Here is an 18,876-nt window from a genome sequence, read left to right as displayed (position 1 = left end):
CGTGGTATATCTGTTCGCTCAATTCCCTGTAACACTCAACAGTGCTTTTGTAAAGTTCCCGTACGGTCACAGCCTGCTCTTCACAGACTGCTAGGTCCTCCATGCTTCCACGCACAATGCTTCACTTTCTGTCGTAAGGTCACGCGAACCTCATCGCTATAAATTTAACCCGCTTCCGCAAGATCACTTCCGGTCTAGGTTCATCGGAACAGCGTCTAATGTTCAGCTATTTTCAGCGTTGACGGGGAGCTCGCCAAAGCGTTCAAAGCTATTTACCTTTTCACACGGGTCAACCGCAATAAATTGTAGATACTGCAATTCTTACACTAAGGAAAAGCCTTGTGGTCATCGCAAAGTTTCAGTTCTACAGGCCAATAAAAAGTCTTCAGGGATTGAATAAGAAAATGTTGTGAATCACGAATTGTCAGTAACCCGGATTTTTGTCCGATACGGACACTCTAATCATAAGGTAATGTCAAATTATAAGTAAGGTTCAATTTTGGAATTCCCCCCTTGTGTACCACTATTGTCGTGGTTGCTATGTACCTAAAAGAGACGCATTTAACAGAAGCTGGCATGCTTCCAAAGTCGGAACAAGTATTTACTTGATGTCGTATATGGAAGCTTGACCCCTGCAAAACTTACTGGTATATTCGTAAAAAGGCTATCCGTGGGACGGTAGCTATAGCTTTATGTCACAACAGGCGAGCAAATATGGAGGACAAGTTGGCAGAGGCGGTGAAGGAACACAGGGCGAACCTTGAAAATGTTGGAATTATACTTCGAGGCACCCGAGACCTGGAGGCAGAAGTGTCGACACTATTGGGTAGAGGCGCGTCGTCAAATTTGGTGACAAAGAGCGAACAAATTTCGATTGAACGTGTGCTGGACCAGAAAATAATCATTGCTGTGTTCGGAGAGAGAAATTCCGGAAAGAGTTCATTGATAAATGAACTACTGTGTCAGACCATTGTTCCGGTTTCCTCTCTACCTTGCACCTGTAGGGGAATCCGTATAAAATATTCAAAAGAGCCGTATATATGCCTTCTCAACAGCGACGGAACCGAAAAAGATGGAACGAGAAAAGAACTGGAAGGACAAGGCAGTAAGGATGCGCGGCGACGTGACAGCAAAGAAGTTCAGAGCTTTGTCAAATTGAAGGAAGAACAGAGGCAGGACGAGACCCTCATCAGCGAGGCAGTGGAAATTGGTTTGAACGACCCAATTTTAAGCAATGGACTTGAATTTGTCGATTCTCCGGGGAAGAACGAGAACGCTAAACTCAACAAGGTTGTGGAGCAAATAGCGAGAGACAGGAAGATAGCAGTTTTGATATACGTTATAGACGGCAGATCGGGAGTACGTATAGAGGTGGGTCGAATATCTCGCTCAGGTCTATCCGGCTTCATTGTCCTTTTGTTGTGTTCTCCTTTTGTGGTGCACACACTGAGGGGCCGGGATGTAAAGGTATCGTAATATTCATATTACAGCCACCGAAACTGTTCTGCCAAAAGGTGTTCGGGTGCAGTTTTTCAATGGGCGAGCAAATTTTAAAGTGATCAGTGGACGGGAATAAAAGCAAATTTTTACTGTGGGCAGGGAAGAAATGTATGTGTTTACATTGGGCAGAGGGAAATGTACATCTGGTGGGCAGACGGGAAGTGTCAGCGATGGGGAGAGCTGTGCGCAGTGCGTAGCTTGAAATGTTGTGGGGAGTTGGCAGCGGGCAGACCATCGATACTTGAGGGCAGTGAGCATTATAAGTCAGTGGGAGGGAAAAATTTCACCATATGCTGGTGGGAGGGCAGTTATGAACAGTTTCATTTCCTACTCAAAATTATAAGGTCAAAAATATGTAAGTTATAGTGTAAAAATAATTAAAAAATCAGTATATGTTTTGTAATTGACTGAATTTACCAGTTAGCTGCACCTGAATATTGTCTTGTTCTTGTCGTTGAAATTGTCCTTACTTTTTTCTTTTGGACATTTTTGTCAACATCGAACTTTCAATGGCGACTGATGCTTATTACATTCCGCGAATGTCGAAAACTATTCATTTGCGATTAAGTACATAATGTCACTATGGGTAATTTAGTTGCAGCTAATCGTACGTACGTGGTATAACAATTTTATTACTTCAAACGCATTGGTCTCATTTTGATCCACAGGATTGCGCTAGTATCAACCAGTTTAGAGAGAGCTGTCCTGGTACGGCGCAACTCTACGTTTGCAGTAAAATCGATGACGACAAACGAGCGGCGGAAATGGATCGGGCCGACTCCGACGATGAGAGTGATTCCGGCGAGGACCTCGATAAACTCGCAAAAGTTCGGGAGGGGCTCGAAGCAAACGGCCTCTTGGACAGGCGATCACAATCAACAAAGTTGCACGGTCTTGCATTGAAAGATATTAAGAAGGCCCGTGAAAAAGGTTCAAGGACTGGGTATTTTGACGATTTTCTGAAATTCAGGGAAAACCTGTCAAAAACCTTGGAACTACATCTCCATTCGGCCTTGTCCGGTGCTATAGGAACACTTATGAGGTGTCACAGCAGACTTTTCTACTACTTCTCTCAGAAACAGAAGAACATCGACAAAGAAAACGAAGAGATGACACGGATGCTGTCCTCTGCTCAAAAGTCTGAGAATGCCCTTTTTGAAGAGCTTACGGGGCTAGTTCAGGAGAAAAAAGACGAAATCCGCAGTATTGTCGACAAGGTTGTTGAAGATGTGGAACGAGGTGTGGAGGAGGAAATCAAGTACTTCTCTTTGTCGAGAAGAGCAAAAGCTCACGACCTTCTTCTTGATCAGTGTAAGGCCATTAACCTATCGAATAGTGTGCTTAAAGACGAAAAGTTCCTCCTTATGCATGCTTGTTGTCAGACAATGCGCAGCTCCATCATCAACTATGTTATCAGTCGTCTCGAGATGGACATCGGATTTTTGTTGGAAGACTACGTGGCACCCACAATATGGCCAAAGGTGATTGACACCATGGAGGCGTTGGAGAACCCCACACTGAAACGAAACATGGAATCGGTCTACCAGTTTGTTGGCTACGAATCCGATTACAAGGAAGACACCAAGAAGTCGTTGATTGCTTTGATGTATTCCTTGGTGACAGCTGTGAGGGACGATTTGAACAGCCAGCTCCAAGAAACGTACAACTTGCAAACAATTGTCGATGTAGCTTCCAAACTGCACAAGGATGGGGCCGAGCCGCAAACGCACCGTGTAGCTGACATTTTGACGGGCATGCTGGATGCGAACAGACTGACAGACAGTATCATCAGAGCATGCAGGAAGAAAATGCTCGAGAACCACAATCGCTTCGAGAAATCCATCGAGAACATCAAACATTTCAAAGATGAGGTGTGCTTGAACACAAATATCGAGCTCACGGCGTCAACGATAAAGATCGTCTCCAGCCTGGCCCAGCTCGAAATCCGGAACCACGCTTTGAAATTCAAGATCATCAGAGGGTCGTTACAAAGAGGACGCGAGCTCAGCCAGGGCCAACACTGCATCATTTACCAGTACAAGAAAGGATGGGGTTTTATGGAGAAAAACAAATATGCAATTCGATCAGTCATTTTCACCGACAAGACTGCTTGGCAACAGTCATTCACGGCGCTTTACTACGCATAGTGAGTATGAGTAAAATAATTATTACATGACTAATTATATTCGTAGGCAGTAGGAAATCTTAACGGCAATTTCTGTTCTTATTTGCAGCAACTGTACGCGTTGTCCCAATCTCCTCCGGATATATGGGTGGTTGCTACCAGAACCAAATGTTTTGGAAATTGTTGTTGACAAGGCCAAAGAAAGACTGAATAAAGTTGGACAGACACTAGCACCTACTGTCAAACTCTCCGTAGCTCTTGACGTTGCAAAGGGCTTGGATAATATCCATTCCAGTGGATTTATCTTCAACAACATGGAACCATCGAAAGTCCTGGTAAGTTCAACTACATGTGCATCCAGAACACCAATTCTTGAGGCTGGCAAGGGGGGCAGTTGCAATCTCAGGAGTTTGTGTGTCTGCATCAAACCAAAATTTGCAAACTCTGGCATTTTTGATAATATAGTTATTACGGAAGCACTTCACTATTTTTTGGTTATTGGCAACATTGCCATAACACGTGCGCGATCGAATCAGTTAAGGGTTGAGAGGGCGCTTGAGGATGTTTAGTCCACTCTATGGCAGGAAATGTGCTTTCTTATCTGTTAAAACCTTCGATCTTGCGTCGAAAAAAAATGGCCTGTACTTGAGAAAATCACGATCATGGTGTATCCTGCTACAATCAAGAAGCCATAAATATTTACTTACATCAAGGTCTAAAGTAAATGATCAGCTTTCATAGGGCAACTGTTGTTTGGTAACATCAAACATCATCATTAGGCTGACCAAAGGTAGATGCACAATCTATTTTCTATTAACAATTGCCTGGTGATCTGTACAGATCTAGATATAGATTCAACTTGTCACACGTAAACTGTGACCTCTTTATACGCAAACTTGTCGCGTGTTGAGTGGTTCATTATGAAGACAGGAAAATATGCATTACGTATACATGTAAACTTGTTTCAATTTGTATTTCCAAGAGGTTTTGATGGTATATTTTGTTTACCGATAGGGGAATTGATTTATACTTTGAACAAGCTGAGACAATTAAACATGACTTACCAAGAACAAATAAGTAGAAATTAGAACCGACTCATCGTGTTGGTAAATTCATTTACAGATAATGGAAGACGGCAGAGCTGTGATAAATACGTGTAAAGGCAATTATCAGATTCTTCGGGGGAACTCTGCAGAGCTCGACATCCACCAGTTCGGAAAGCTGCTGTTATGGATGTATGGAGGGAGCCTGGCGGAGAACAAAAGGGCGAAGTCTATGCCGAAGTGGAGCAGGCCGGCTGGTTTCAGCGACGACAGGCTTTGGAAACTGACTGAAAGATGTCTCAGCCGACCGATGACACTGACCATGCGCGGCATCGTACAGGAGCTCAAGAGCCGTCAGCAGGTAGCGACGCAGTCTTGAAAACCATGAACGTCCAATTACAGTTCGTCTTTGCAGTGCACGGCTTTACCTTGCTAGCAAAACTGTTGAAATCTGAGTGTTGTCTGATGTGTGGTAGTTTCCAGCAAAGAAAATGAAGATTGTACTCTTACAAAATATAACAGTAAAAATAAAATCGTTTGATCAATATTAGTCGATGGCATATCACAAGGGGACGTAGATTCTAGCGAGCGACGAAACATGTCTTATTATAATAAAGGGAAGAACGTTCTTTCAAATATCATCACATGACTTTTACTGCCCCCCCCCCCAGTTTAGGACTGATAATTGGAAAACATGGACAGAAACCATGAGAACCCTTCGATGTTCGAAAAGTTAGCCAAATGTATGTAAGGAATGGCAATTACTTTGTGAACTATATATACTTCGTTTCTGTGTCATTACACCACATGTATGGGTTCCACCTGTCCTGTAGTCTTAGTCATACACTTTTACCCACGCGGTTGTCTTGCAGTGTACTTTTTAATGAAATATCAGAAATGGAGGATAACTCGTGAACCCAAAGTTTGTAATGACCGTGACAGCATTAATGAGTGATCGGCATTAAGAGGATGATAATCATCCTCTCTGCAGCACTGTAAATTACATGAAGTGGCTAGTTGACTTTTATGGCAATATGTCTTTGCTGTACGTTTTGACATTTTCAGTTTCTCTGCCTTCATTTTGCACAATCTATTTTAGGGAGAATCGATAAAATTAAAATTAAATGTGATTGCAGATTTCGATGTTTGTATGGTATATGCTGTTCTCTGAATTAATTAAGCCTCTATTCTACTTTAAGGGAGGAGTATATTACAATGCCAAGATTTTGCCTATCAATAGAGTGTAAAAATGTATAAACTATCGCATTTTTGCTGTTGAGAAATAAATATCTACAAAGAATTGAATTCCATTGTCAAAGTTATCTAAATGAAGGTACTTGTTTTGCAACATGAAGACTTGAAAGTCGGATCCAAAGACCAAATACAAAAAAAACATGTGCTTCCGGTAATCTGACCTACCCAAGAAACACCCGCCGATCGTAGATATCTTTTGTTGCATTTTCAAAAGATTTAGAGAAAATTTTCTAAATTTTATCGTATTTTATGGCTCGTAGGAAATAAAAATTAAAAAAAATTCCTCCGACCGACCTACCTTAATGATCGGATTGATACTAACAATAGACGATTCGTCACATTTTAACTATAGTCCGATGATCGGTATTCAAAAGTTAAAGTTTGTTATTGTTGAACTCCCCGGGTCAACAATGCTGAGTATGTTGTCGCTTTAACACCTGTACCAAAAATCAAAAAGCCTTGGCGAATATGCATCCCAACTGTTGTATCAAGTATTTTTCTAAAGTGGCATGCAAAATACTAAATTAATCGTGTGACTCCAATCACATTTTTTTAAAAGCAGAGTTTGTAAGTCGTAAATATTTTGTGTCGTGTTGACATTAATATCTACTATAAATTTTTTTATCATCGCAAGAGGAATAAAGTTCTTAAAGCTCATCGTAATTTCACTTGACCTTAAACCAGTACACATATAACATTGCATACACAAGGAAACTATTTTTTGTGACTACACACAAGAAGAAAATCGTCAACTTTTATCTATGTAACTTCATGTTTCGTCAGAAAAACACCTTTTCATTATGTTTGCGATCATTCGAATTTCCGTTTGGCTTGTTGATAAATACTTCAACTTTTTGGCTTCTGGTGGAACATTGCATTCGGCAATATATACGGTAAGGCAATGGGCTATAATTGCACAAAAAAAATTCCGTCAAGCACTTCACTTATTTGTGATGTTTAATTTCCACTGTGCAAACAAATTAGTAAATTACTACTACAAAATAACTCGACTACATTGTTGTTTGTACCAGAACATAAGCTGTATGTGATTATGACATTTCAGCCTTTCAAGATTTTACAAACTTTGGATGAGAAAGCGACTACCCATTATCTTAATAATAGTAACTATACCCTGCATACGAGCGACGGAATTAAGGTGGTACGCCCCCTCCGCCGAAATTGAAAGCCTTAAACTTTGCTCAAATTTTCCTCAAGAAAACTTTCAATCATTCTCTTTCAAACTCAGTAATAATGCAAATGTTTGAACCATGGAAACAAATCACCTTAAATATACCGATAATTTACATTCAAGATGGCCGCCATTCTTGTGTTAACTGTAAGGGAAAAATTACGCTTTCGATTTTCACAAAAATAAGCCGGTAAAAATTTTAGTTAAGCCATGAACTTCAAAATGAACCCCACAATGGTAGACCCTAAAAGGAATGTAAAACTTTGAGAGTCTGAATATGTATTTCCAAGGCGCCACAAAATAATATATGAATTTTAACTTCGACCTTGAATGCAATTTTGTATATTCTTTTCTAAAAAGGGAGTTCTGTTTTGAAAATGGGATGAAATTCCATATAAATATTTTACCCATAAAGTTCACGGTGGATTGACATGCTGGCATTTTTTTATTTTAATACACATATCGACTGCCCCTGAAATCCCCTGAGCTGTATCTCTTTGTAATTTTGTTGACGTGAAAAAGTCATGCGATGCTCTCAGATGCTACAGTTATAAACGTAGAACGGCGTGACTCGGGGACAGACATCCAGACTCTCAAAGTTTTACAATTCTTCTCAGATATGCCACTTGTGGGGATTCATTTTGAAGCTCTTTGAGTAGGAAAAATTTTTTTCGTTCGTTCTTACTTTTTTCGAAGATGAATTTTAAAAAAAATTTTTCCTCATTCAGTTAACACAGGGATGGAGATGCTTTTGAATCTCAAATGAAGGTAAATGTCAGGTAACTTGTTTCTCTAGTGCCAAACTTTGCTCGATGACCCCTGATTTTTATTCTTGATTTGGTATTAGAGTGTGTTTGAAAGTTTCACTGAGGAAAGTTTGAGCAAAAGTTAATGTCTTACACTTTCGAGGCGCATACTATTTCACTATAATAACATTCACTTTTGCCAGAATGGCCGTGAAAATGTAACAAACTCACTTTATTTTTTATATTATTCCATCTCCAAACCTAGTGATGGTACAAAACAAACAAACAAACAAAAACGGGGAACATGGTGTGTACTAAGTTGAGGGCTTCCAGTGTCACGAGTTTCGATAGATGACATGTTGTTTCTATCACGATTCCTATGCAAATATGCACGGTATGTACCATTTGCTGGCGGGGGTGCATGGGATACTGTCATACGTGAGTTACAAATCCTACATTATCTATCTAGTTCATCCGCTCAGTGTCAGTCCATATTTAATCATATCTGTGTATATCGTGTTTCAGTTTCAGAACACTTATATGAACTTATTTTGTTTGAAAGCAGAATCATAACAATAATGCAAAAGTTGCGGGTAATAGGACAGCGTGACAAAAGTTGAGGTGAACAGGTCCTTAAATTCTTGATAAAAGAGTACCAGTCTTTAAAGTGTAATGGTGTAGACCATTCATCGCATTATTTGTCCATTTGGATTCTGTTCGATATTGCTTACAACTCAAAAATAATATTATGTTTGGTCTTCTTCATTTTAATATCATTTACACCGAAAGTAGATGGTTTTTACGTCGACTTCCGCGGGCAACTAATAAAGCCGTTAGCGTAAAATTGTGTTTACGAGAGGTTTCTCGATGACTGGGCCAGACATTTTATCCGGTGTCAGAGGCATGCAAACGGACCGGAAATCCTTTATCATAAGCGGATGTAGAAAATGACATTCTTTTGCTCAAAAGAGGAACTTCAAGTTTAAAAAAATGCCTGGCGGTTGGTAGGAAGAAGGAACCAGTCATGTACTCAGTTTACTTAGAATATGGGAGGGGAGAGAAAAGTGGGAAACTTTTTTGAACTAGTTTCATGGAGAGCTGTCGTGGTGGGGGATGGCGAGAGGGGAATTGGAATTCAGTTTTATTTCTTTAAAATGTGTTATCTCAGAAGTTTCTAAGTATATTCACAAAGATTCCCCGGATCAAAACTTCACAGTAGAAATGTTAAAATCTTGGACCAATAGCCGGATTGGGTTGAGATAGATATTACAGAAGCTATGTATATGAGAACAATCTGCCGGTCAAACCAACATTGAATCACGACGGTGAACGGTATCAACATAATGCCACGAGCTAGTCCGGGACAATATTAGACGATTACACATGCGCACTGGTGCCAATCAACGCCACAGACTAAGACGGTTGGATACATGTCGAAAGCTCTGAATACAGAGAAAAAGCACTTCAGTAGAGCAGTACAAATTACTCAGTGACGAAAAACAACCTATCTGCGCAGATTGATCTCCATGATCGCGAAAACATCACCACTGCCTGGTAACACTTTGAATACACGTCTCATCTTGGTTGATTTCCATCTCATCCCACGCGAGGAAACAATATTTGAAATGCAACAGGCTTCACAGTTGTAGATGTTACGTCCCCTCCTCTGCCTCCTGAATAGTGAGCTGGTCCCGCCGTGCTCCGATCGCACAGAGGGGTTACGAAGATTCGGCGTACGGGCCCCCTAGTGATCTCGAAATTTGTCTAATACTAAAACTTCGCGATTGAGAAATGTTCAAACTAATAAATGTCAATTTCTGACTAGCTTATCAGAACCTTGGAGACTCAACCCTAAATCCATGCTAATTGTCGATATGGAAGGCGCGTAATGAATACTTGTGAGAGACATGGAATGACATACAAACCTATAATTTCTTTGGCCTGAACAACCGAAGATAAATTTAAATGTTTGGTCCGCTCGAAAGTTGTCTCTTTTGGTCATTAACTTGAGACCAGCTTCATTCACATCAAAAAATCGCGTCGCTGCTGTTCTCGACTGTTGAACAGTCCTGTCAAAAAGACCAGCGATAGCGGAGCATTGTTCCTTTTCAACAGAATTCTTTTAGTATGTTTTGAAACAACCTGGCAACTTTTGTGTTTGAGTTGTTCTTATTTGGTGCAGTGGTCCGGTTTTGGCAATATCTAGACTATACTTCCTCTAAGACGACAATTCGCCCACAATTCGCGGACTAAAAATATTATTCTGAACAAAGAGCCTCTTGACAGAAAAAATCTAGGTCTACACATCGAGCAAAGGGGAGCATTATTTTTCCATTCAAAACTAGTGGCCGTTGCTACGAGCTGCTTCAACGCGGTTGGGAGAGGAAATGATATTTTTTCTAGAAATGAGATATGATCACTGTTAACCTTGGCAGGTAATAATGCGACTCCGAAATCTAGCTAGATTCTATGACGCTGCCACATAAAACCGAGTATAGCAACGAAGGTCACTCGGTGACCTTTGTTGCTGTAACAATACAAATCGCCTTTGTGTGTACTGTGAGATGGTGAAGATACCGGGACGATAAAACATGTAGGGCGAACAATTCACGATTCAGATTGTTGCAGGGCTTTCTGAAAAGTTTACCCCGCCCAGAGAGTCCCCCCCGTGACAGCCCCTTCGTAATCATTAACGAGAGAAACAGTCATTTGCCTGGTCTCTCTACACCCTGTGACTTTGAATAAGAAATAAATCAAAGTCACTGATTGAATTATTCCTTACATACAATCACTACATGTTTAATGTTTCAACGGCTGTTCTTGCTAAACATTACCAAATTAATGCTTTGACGTTCCCCTGTTCCCAACCATTAGGATGACGACATGACCCCCGTGTCTTTCTCAATGACGACGAGTGAACAAAAGTGAAAAAGGAATCGTTGGAAATCAAATTAACTTTGTTCATCTTTTGGGTTCCCTTGTATTAATATTGAAGCGACATTTATAAATCCATAAAATATCCGTTCATCAGGGAAACATTTTTTTTCGGGCAGAGAGAATTTTGTTCGCTGCCTCGCATGCTTATTCGGAACTTTTTGTTTCAAAATAAGTGCAAGGGAACTCAACCCGAAGATGACTGAAGTATATTTGATTTCTGGTAGCTTCTTTTTCTGATCAATTATCTTCATGTGATTCTCCGATGACACAGTCCGGAGAGACTGTGGTCAATGGTCGCATTACCTCAAACGACTGTCGAGAAAAAAATGTCTTGTGGCATTTGCGCAGTGTAGCTGTCTCGCATAACATTTCTGCTCAACAGTCGTATGACATTATGCGGCCATTTCGCTGACTTAAATTTCACGGAGGGGGGGGGGGTCCCATTGCCCAAACAAGCATCTATGGCAGCGAACAAAGCTGTTCCTGCGTGAAAAGTATGTTTCTATGGCGACCGGGCATTTTTCTCGCGTATCAGCTAGCGGACGGGGAAGGGCGAACGGGTCGGGAAATATCATTTCATCATTCTTTTAATCAGAGGTCTACTTGATATAATTTCTCGAAATCAGCTGAATGACTGCCCCTGAAGCATATAAGTGGTTTAATCTGTATTGAAGATCAATGCTCATATGATTGATATTATTTTTATTTTTAGTTGATGACATAAAATAATTTTGGTCTTTTGCCAAAGACTCTTCACATTGCACTTGCTAGCGTGGAAACCGTACAGTAAGGGCGCCCCCAGTACGTACCTCGCCCTCAGCACCAACCCTATATGTGAAACAAACAGAAACTTAAATAGGTCATGAATCGAAAATCCAATATGGAGGACGACTACCTGGCGAGCGCTTTGAAAACACATGAAGGACGACTCAGGAGGATTCGTGAAATCATTCGTCAGACTAGAAAGCTTGAGACAGAAATACGGAGGATTCTGGGCGAGGATGTGTCGGCACAACTCCTCACAGCGAGAGAGGAACAGGAAATCCGCGCGACGCTGGAGAAGAAAACTGTCATTGCGGTGTTTGGGGAGAGAAATTCAGGTAAAAGCTCTTTGATCAATGAGCTGTTAGGTCGACGTGTCGTACCAGCATCGGAAAGAGCGTGTACCTCGAGAGTCGTAAGGGTGGCTTATTCGAAATTGCCATACATCTGTCTGCTGGACAGCGACGGCCGAGAGGTGGCCGGAAGCAGACGGCTCCTGCAGTTGAGAGAGGAAGGCGAGAAGAGTGATCGCCTCGAGGTACGTAAGTTGGTGGTGCTGAAAGGCGATGCTCGCGAGGACGTGACACTTGTCAGCCAGACGGTCGAAATTGGACTGGATCACCCACTGCTGGAATACGGCATGCAGTTCGTAGATTCACCCGGGAGGAACGAGAATAAAACCTTAGACGTAGTCGTTGATCGTCTTGTACTGCAAAGAGATGCGCCTATCTTGATGTATGTTATCGACGGCAACATGTGTCTCCGTCCAGCGGTAAGCAAATTATCTTACTTTCTTGTACAACTTGAAGTTTCTTTTTTCAAGGTTCATTATCTTTATAGTAAGTGCTAATATGTCAGACTGGCATACGGTTCAATAAAGATCTATCTATCTATCTATCTTTATAGTAAGTGCTAATATGTCAGACTGGCATACGGTTCAATATCTATCTATCTATCTATCTATCTATCTATCTATCTATCTATCTTTAGTAAAGAAGGACGACAGTTTCAAAATAGGCAGGTTTTTTTCCTTAGCTCAACTTTAGTTGAGTAGAATATTATAGCCCCCTTATATTAGTTTAATCTTGCTCATTAGCCTACCAGTGTTCCTTAGGGCCGTCATTATTTACGGCCGGGGGTGGGGTGGGGTGGGGGGTGGAGGAATTTCATCGGAAATTCCGAAATTTCGAGTATCCCCCTGCCAACCATGATGAATTTGAGTAACCCCCTCTCTAACTCTGAAATTTTGACTGACCACCCCCACTTAGAAAATTTAAATACCAATAAATGTATTTGTAAAATTTACAAAATTACAGCAATAGTAAAGACCTTTCAAATCCTGATGTACCCTGCTAGATTATCATCAGTTATCTCATGACAGTTGAAAAAGGTGAAACCAACAAAATGAAATTCAAAGTGACAACAAAATACAGATATAAAAGCTCACGCTATAACCAGTATCCAACCATATAGTATATTGTTTAATTTGGATGGGTATCATGACAAGGTTTTCTAGGATATCCGACAGGGCAGACTTTGACAGTAGGGGGGGGGGGGCACGCAAGAGGCTGACAGAAAGTGTCAGAGGGGCTGTCCCCTATCTTGCATGGACAATTTTGAGATATTGATGTGTGCAATGGTGCAGTCTGGTGCAATCTGAGAGGTGTTTTTAATTTGTTGTTTATTAAGTAAAAATGTTAGAACACCCTGTTAGAATATTTTGTGAAAAACAGTTCTCAGTTTGCCAGAGATTGAAGACAAATGAATATGCAGGAATGGAAAACCTGTGACCTTCTTGTGTCATTTCTCCAGCTGCAGGCTTCTAATGAAAAGCCTGAATATGGTATGGTTAAATGTCGAAATGGTTATGAACTGAGGTCAATTAAAATATATGTTTGTGTTATAATAAAGAATGAACTCTCAACAGTTCAGTATTGTCCAGATCCTGTAAAAAATCTGAGAAATTGATGTGTGTAATGGTGCAGTCTAGTGCAATCTAAGAGGTATTTTCAATTTGTCTTTTAACAGTAAAACTGTTAGAACACCTCAAGGGGAGAGCACGAGAGGGGTGTCCCCCTCTCGCATCGAAAATTTTGGGAAATTCATGTGTGCAATAGTGCAATCTGAGAAGTATTAAAATTTATTTCGCACAAAAAAATTGAGTACCCCTTCTTCCTTTCCACATTTTGAGCAACCCCCTTGAAGTTTTCAATTTTTGCGTGACCCCCCTCACATTCCTCCGACCCCTAGGTCGTTAATAATGACGGCTCCCTTACAATAACAAAAGAAGATAAAAAGGCTACGTTTTCGCTTGCAAAGTTTAGAAATTGAAGTTCTGACAGGAGGTTCGAGAGCAAATAGACGCATCCTCCAGATTCCTGTTGTCTAAGAATACTCATGTCGTGAATTTCCCTTTGTAACTTTTCTCTATTTTATCAACGATAAGAAAATAGTTGTTAATTGTGCGGACGTAAATAGCTCATAAAGTTTACATCACATTTACATGTACAGTATGTTTGTACTATTTGTATCTAAACTTTGAATACATCATTTCTACTGTGGAAATGTATGCAAATTAAGCAGAAAGTAGGATTTTTTCTCCTTAACGTACACACCCAAATAGCCATGTAGCTCGATTATAGGAAAGCAAAAGAGGTACCAATACGTTACGGTTTGCTTTTCATTTGATTTTTTCACAGGATCGAGCAAGCATTCAGTTCTTTAAAGAGCAATGCCCTGGGGCAAAATTATTCTTTATATGCAGCAAAGTTGATGTCGACAGGAAGGCGCAAAAACACAACGTATCGGATGAAGAATCTGAAGACGAAAGAAACGAACCGGACGGCCCAATAGATAGCGGAAAGCCACGGAGAGTTCTTGAAGAGTTGCGTCAACACGGTCTCGTCGATGACAGCGTGTTACCAGACAGATTTCACGGTTTATCCGTGAAGGGCGTCAAGGAAGCGCGCAAGATCGGAGACTTTGGTAACCAGTTCCTCCAGGATTTTCGAAAATTCAGACAGAAAGTGTCCCGTTGCTTGGATGCCCATCTTAAAACTACGCTGTCGAACACTGTGAGTTCACTCATAAGATGCCACAGCCGGTGTTTTTACTGTTTCTCTCAGAAACAAGAACAACTCGAACAACAGGACGAAGAGGTCAAGAGAGTGTTTGCCGCCGCCAGGCAGTACGAAAGATCACTATATGCCGATCTCGTTCGGTCGATTAACGTTCACCGAGAGAGTGTCGGCAGAATAGTCCGTCAGGTTGTCGACCAAGTCAAGATAGATGTGGCGAACGAGGCCGAGTACGTGCAGCTCGAGAGAGTTCGAGCGTATGATATTTTCTTGTCTCACCCAGACGTTCGAACCAGATATCCTGATTTGCCTTGGGAAGACGATTTCTTAAGACTGCACGCTCTCTGTCACGAATTACGCAATTTCATCGTCAACACCGTGTTCCGGCGAGTCGAGAGAGAAGTCGAGAATCTCTTAGAAGCAGAAGTGGCACCTCTGATGTGGCCGAGAGTCATCGACACAATGGAAGCCCTCGACAATCCCACTCTTAGAAGACACATGGAATCGATCTATGAATTCATAGGATATGAATCTGATTACAAAGAGAACACCAGCACGGCTTTGACCAACCTGCTCAATTCACTTGTCATGGCAGTGAGAGAGAATCTCGGCTCAAAACTCCAACATGAATATGATTTGGTGCCCATGGTTGACACAGCTTTTGGTCTTTACGATACTTATAGAGGAGAAATCCCGCCCCGGTATCACATTGCGGACACATTATCTGCAAAACTGGACGCCAATAACCTTGCAGAGTGCATTATCCAGGCCTGTGAGCAGAAGATGTATGAAAATCACGACCTCTTTGATAATTCCATTAAACACTTGGAATTCTTCAAGGATGAGCTAACAATAAACACCAGAGAACAATTCAGCGCCGCCACGACGAAAATCTTATCCAAACTGGCCCAGCTTGAAATCCAGAATCAGGCTTTGAAGTTCGAGATCATTCGGGGGACGTTTCAAAAAGGAGAGGTGCTTTCTCAAGGTCGACGCTGCACGATTTACAGATTCAAGACAGGGTGGGCTCTGAGGAGGGCACAAAATTTCGTCATACGTTCCATCACCAGTGATGACAAGGCTATCTGGGAAGAAGCTATCACGTCACTTTATTTTGCATAGTAAGTATCACTGACTGACTTTCGAACAACGAGTGCACAAGACTCAGAGACAAGCGTCCAAGTTCGAACGGTCGGACGGCAACAGCGTTCGTTCCGGCCTACATGCATTCAGAACTCGCGTTAGTACCACGAGGCCCATATACGATCATAGCCGATGAACAACGCTTTACGCATAAAATAGAATAAAATCTAGCATTGAGAAATATTTATATAAATAGAAACCTTTATACGACAAACGGAAACACATTACACCAGCACAAAGAGTATAGAGGCTATATAAGCTTTATTTAAGGAGCAGTGCTATACCTTTGGGCAAACTAACTGCATGATCCTTTTCCTCTTTTTTTATTGTGCAATTCAGCAACTGCAAGCGAAGCGAGAATCTTTTGGCTATCTACGGTTGGATGCTACCCAAGCCAGACACCCTGGAAATAATAGTGGAGAACGCCGGGACGAGGCTTGATAATCCTGATATTGACCTGTCACCAAAGGAAAAGCTGGGCGTGGCTCTCGGTGTTGCCAAGGGCATCGGCACCATCCATTCGAATGGTTTCATATTCAACAATCTGAAGGCAGACACTGTACTGGTGAGTTGTTTTGGAGTCAGATTTTTCATATTCTCCAGTGTAAAAATCAAAAGTTTCGATTTGTAATACGTCAGCGTTCAAAATATGCCTGTTTCTGTACGGGCACACTGTGAAATAATTGCAAAATCCTAGACCAGCAGAAGTAAACTGCGGTCGAATTGACATGATTTGCAAATGAAATTGTGATTCTTTTTCTCTTAAAACAGATCAAGCCAACCAAGAGAGCGGTTATCAACACATGCAAAGGAAAGTTCGAAATTCTCAGAGGTCAGGCTGCTAATATTGACATCCAGCATATAGGCGAGTTGTTGCTGTGGCTACACGGTGGTAGGACCGCGGAAAACGAGGCGACCTCATCGATTCGATGGAGTAGACCACGTGACTATGTAGACGACAGACTTGGGGGATTGATTGGAAGATGTCTAAGCAGGCACAAAACCATAACAGTGGATGACATCATACAGGAACTACAGGACATGGTGTGACGTAATTTTAGAACACAATGCTATATCGCAAAAAGTCATAAATGCGAATAACATTATCTATAAGTTCACTGAAACGTCCAGTAAAGAACGGTACTGTGCTAAACTTGTAAAGCACGATTTAGAAAATTACGTGACTAATTAAGTAAGGGTTTTGTGTATGCGTATTTTTACAACGAAACGTCGATTAATTTCCTTATAAGGCCTAACAAAAAAAAAATTGTGCTGTTCCGATAACCCGACCTACCCTATTTTTACCTGCCGACCCTAAACTTTTTAGAACTGCATAAACACGGAAGTAAAAAAGGAAGAAAAAAAACGCGTTCGTTACTTGGCATTTTACTTTTGCTTGAGCGAGGATGTCTTCTATGTTTTTTTCCCTTTTATATGTATGCTACATTTTTCTGAAAATGTTATGGCCAGTGTTTGACCGCTCCGAACCCCTGAAAAATGCATATTTAAAAATAAAAATATTTTAGAAAAAAAAACCCTACCCTAATTTTGAAAATCATGTTATCGGAACAGAACAATTTAATTTTTTTGCCTAGCTGACCAATACTGTGACTAAAGATAATTTATACTTCCGTCAACCTTCGGCCGAATAGCACTGGAGGTATGAGGGGTTACATACCCGTCACTGTATCTGTTTGGTAGTTCAGAACGAAGGGGTGGAAGTAGGGTAAGCACTTGTCACTAAATGCAATCCGTGTGTCTAACAATACCGTACAATACTCAAGTCTTAATATGAGACATATGCTGCAGTTGCATCGATTTTTAATTATTTAATTATTTACCAAGGGAATAGGTTTTGACATACACTTGTAATGCCTATTGTAATTCATTTGTTGAAAAATGAATTCTTGTCCGGACTTGAATTCAATTTTCAACAATTTGCATCGACGTTTTTAATTATTTACCCAGGGAATAGATTTTGACATTGTTCCGCATCGCAGGCAAACTTAGGGTGGGTCACCTTTGAACGCTGTACCTTAGACCCGCTGTCGTAGATAACGAATCATGTATGTAATAAACAATGGTCAAATTTGTCATGGACCAAGTATGTTGCATCTAAATGATGATAGTGTACGTGCCGTTTCGAGAGCGACTGTTTCGAAGCCGAAATCTGAGTGACTCACTTTTTCTAGCTGAGGTCAAATGTTCTGCAGAACTACAGTAGGCCTACCAGTGAAGTGTAGTGTACGGATACAGGAAGTAATACTGAATTATAAATCGTGGGTGTCTGGCCGGAGCAGTTTAAAAAGTATCTTTCACGAAATGAGGCAGTCTCACATAATTTCGGAAAGCAGATATCTAAGTAAAATCTAAGCGTATATTCATTAAATGTGAATTGAGTATACCTATACCTCGATGCACAGAAGTCCCATGACAGAGACAATGGATTTAATCTTTGATAATTTCGTTAGTTTTGTTCTTGAAAAAAAGTATATTTCCTAAGTAATTCTGAGAATAATTATCTTTGTGCGCCAATATATTGACGTTAAACTCCCAGCTAAAATACATCCAAGGAAAACACTTTGGTTGCAACCCAACCTATATTAAAATGACGCAAATTGCATTCAAGTGGAAATAATGGACGTCGTCTCTAATTGCCCTTTTTACATGCTTTTGACTATAGACAATTTTTGCCATTCATTAAGCATTTGAAGATTTCAAGTCCTTGTCTTTGTAGAATTCATGCCATGACATTGATACAATTCCCTGTGGCATACACAATTGCTATTTTCAACAGAGGCCTGAACATCGCTGGCATCGTCAATGTACGGCTAGTTTCATTGAGTAAAGCCTGGGTATTGCGCATGTGTAAGGTGTGACTCAGTGACATCGCTTGGTCAGCTATGTATACATAACACAGAAATTGCACACACCCTCCAGGGTCTATTTGGCATGGCCTTTGTTAAACTCGACTGACCCGTCTCTGCGTGTACTCTTTTTTTAAATGCAAATTTGAAGTTGTACGAATGCCATTTTCATCGGTATTTTATGAGAATATTGAAATGAAAGTTAATGGTATTAAAGATTTCCATGTAACCAG

The 18,876-nt window shown here is 40.9% G+C and overlaps 2 protein-coding genes across 2 annotated transcripts; both read left to right on the top strand.

The window, feature by feature from the left end:
* The first annotated feature begins 152 nt into the window (after positions 1–152).
* LOC139131584 (dual serine/threonine and tyrosine protein kinase-like) lies at positions 153–6,183 on the top strand. The gene is made up of 4 exons (XM_070697693.1): positions 153–1,371; positions 2,169–3,646; positions 3,735–3,960; positions 4,748–6,183. Exons 1-4 carry the CDS (start codon positions 715–717, stop codon positions 5,045–5,047), a joined length of 2,661 nt encoding a protein of 886 aa, XP_070553794.1. The 5' UTR covers positions 153–714; the 3' UTR covers positions 5,048–6,183.
* A 2,073-nt stretch (positions 6,184–8,256) lies between these two features.
* On the top strand, positions 8,257–18,876 carry LOC139131583 (dual serine/threonine and tyrosine protein kinase-like). The gene is made up of 5 exons (XM_070697692.1): positions 8,257–8,295; positions 11,507–12,328; positions 14,256–15,754; positions 16,116–16,341; positions 16,548–18,876. Exons 2-5 carry the CDS (start codon positions 11,657–11,659, stop codon positions 16,824–16,826), a joined length of 2,676 nt encoding a protein of 891 aa, XP_070553793.1. The 5' UTR covers positions 8,257–8,295; positions 11,507–11,656; the 3' UTR covers positions 16,827–18,876.

Source organism: Ptychodera flava, chromosome 4 (genome assembly GCF_041260155.1).
Source record: "Ptychodera flava strain L36383 chromosome 4, AS_Pfla_20210202, whole genome shotgun sequence".
Lineage (NCBI taxonomy): Eukaryota > Metazoa > Hemichordata > Enteropneusta > Ptychoderidae > Ptychodera > Ptychodera flava.
The sequence above is the reverse complement of the archived record's forward strand: the minus strand, read 5'-3'. Positions and strand labels throughout refer to the sequence as shown.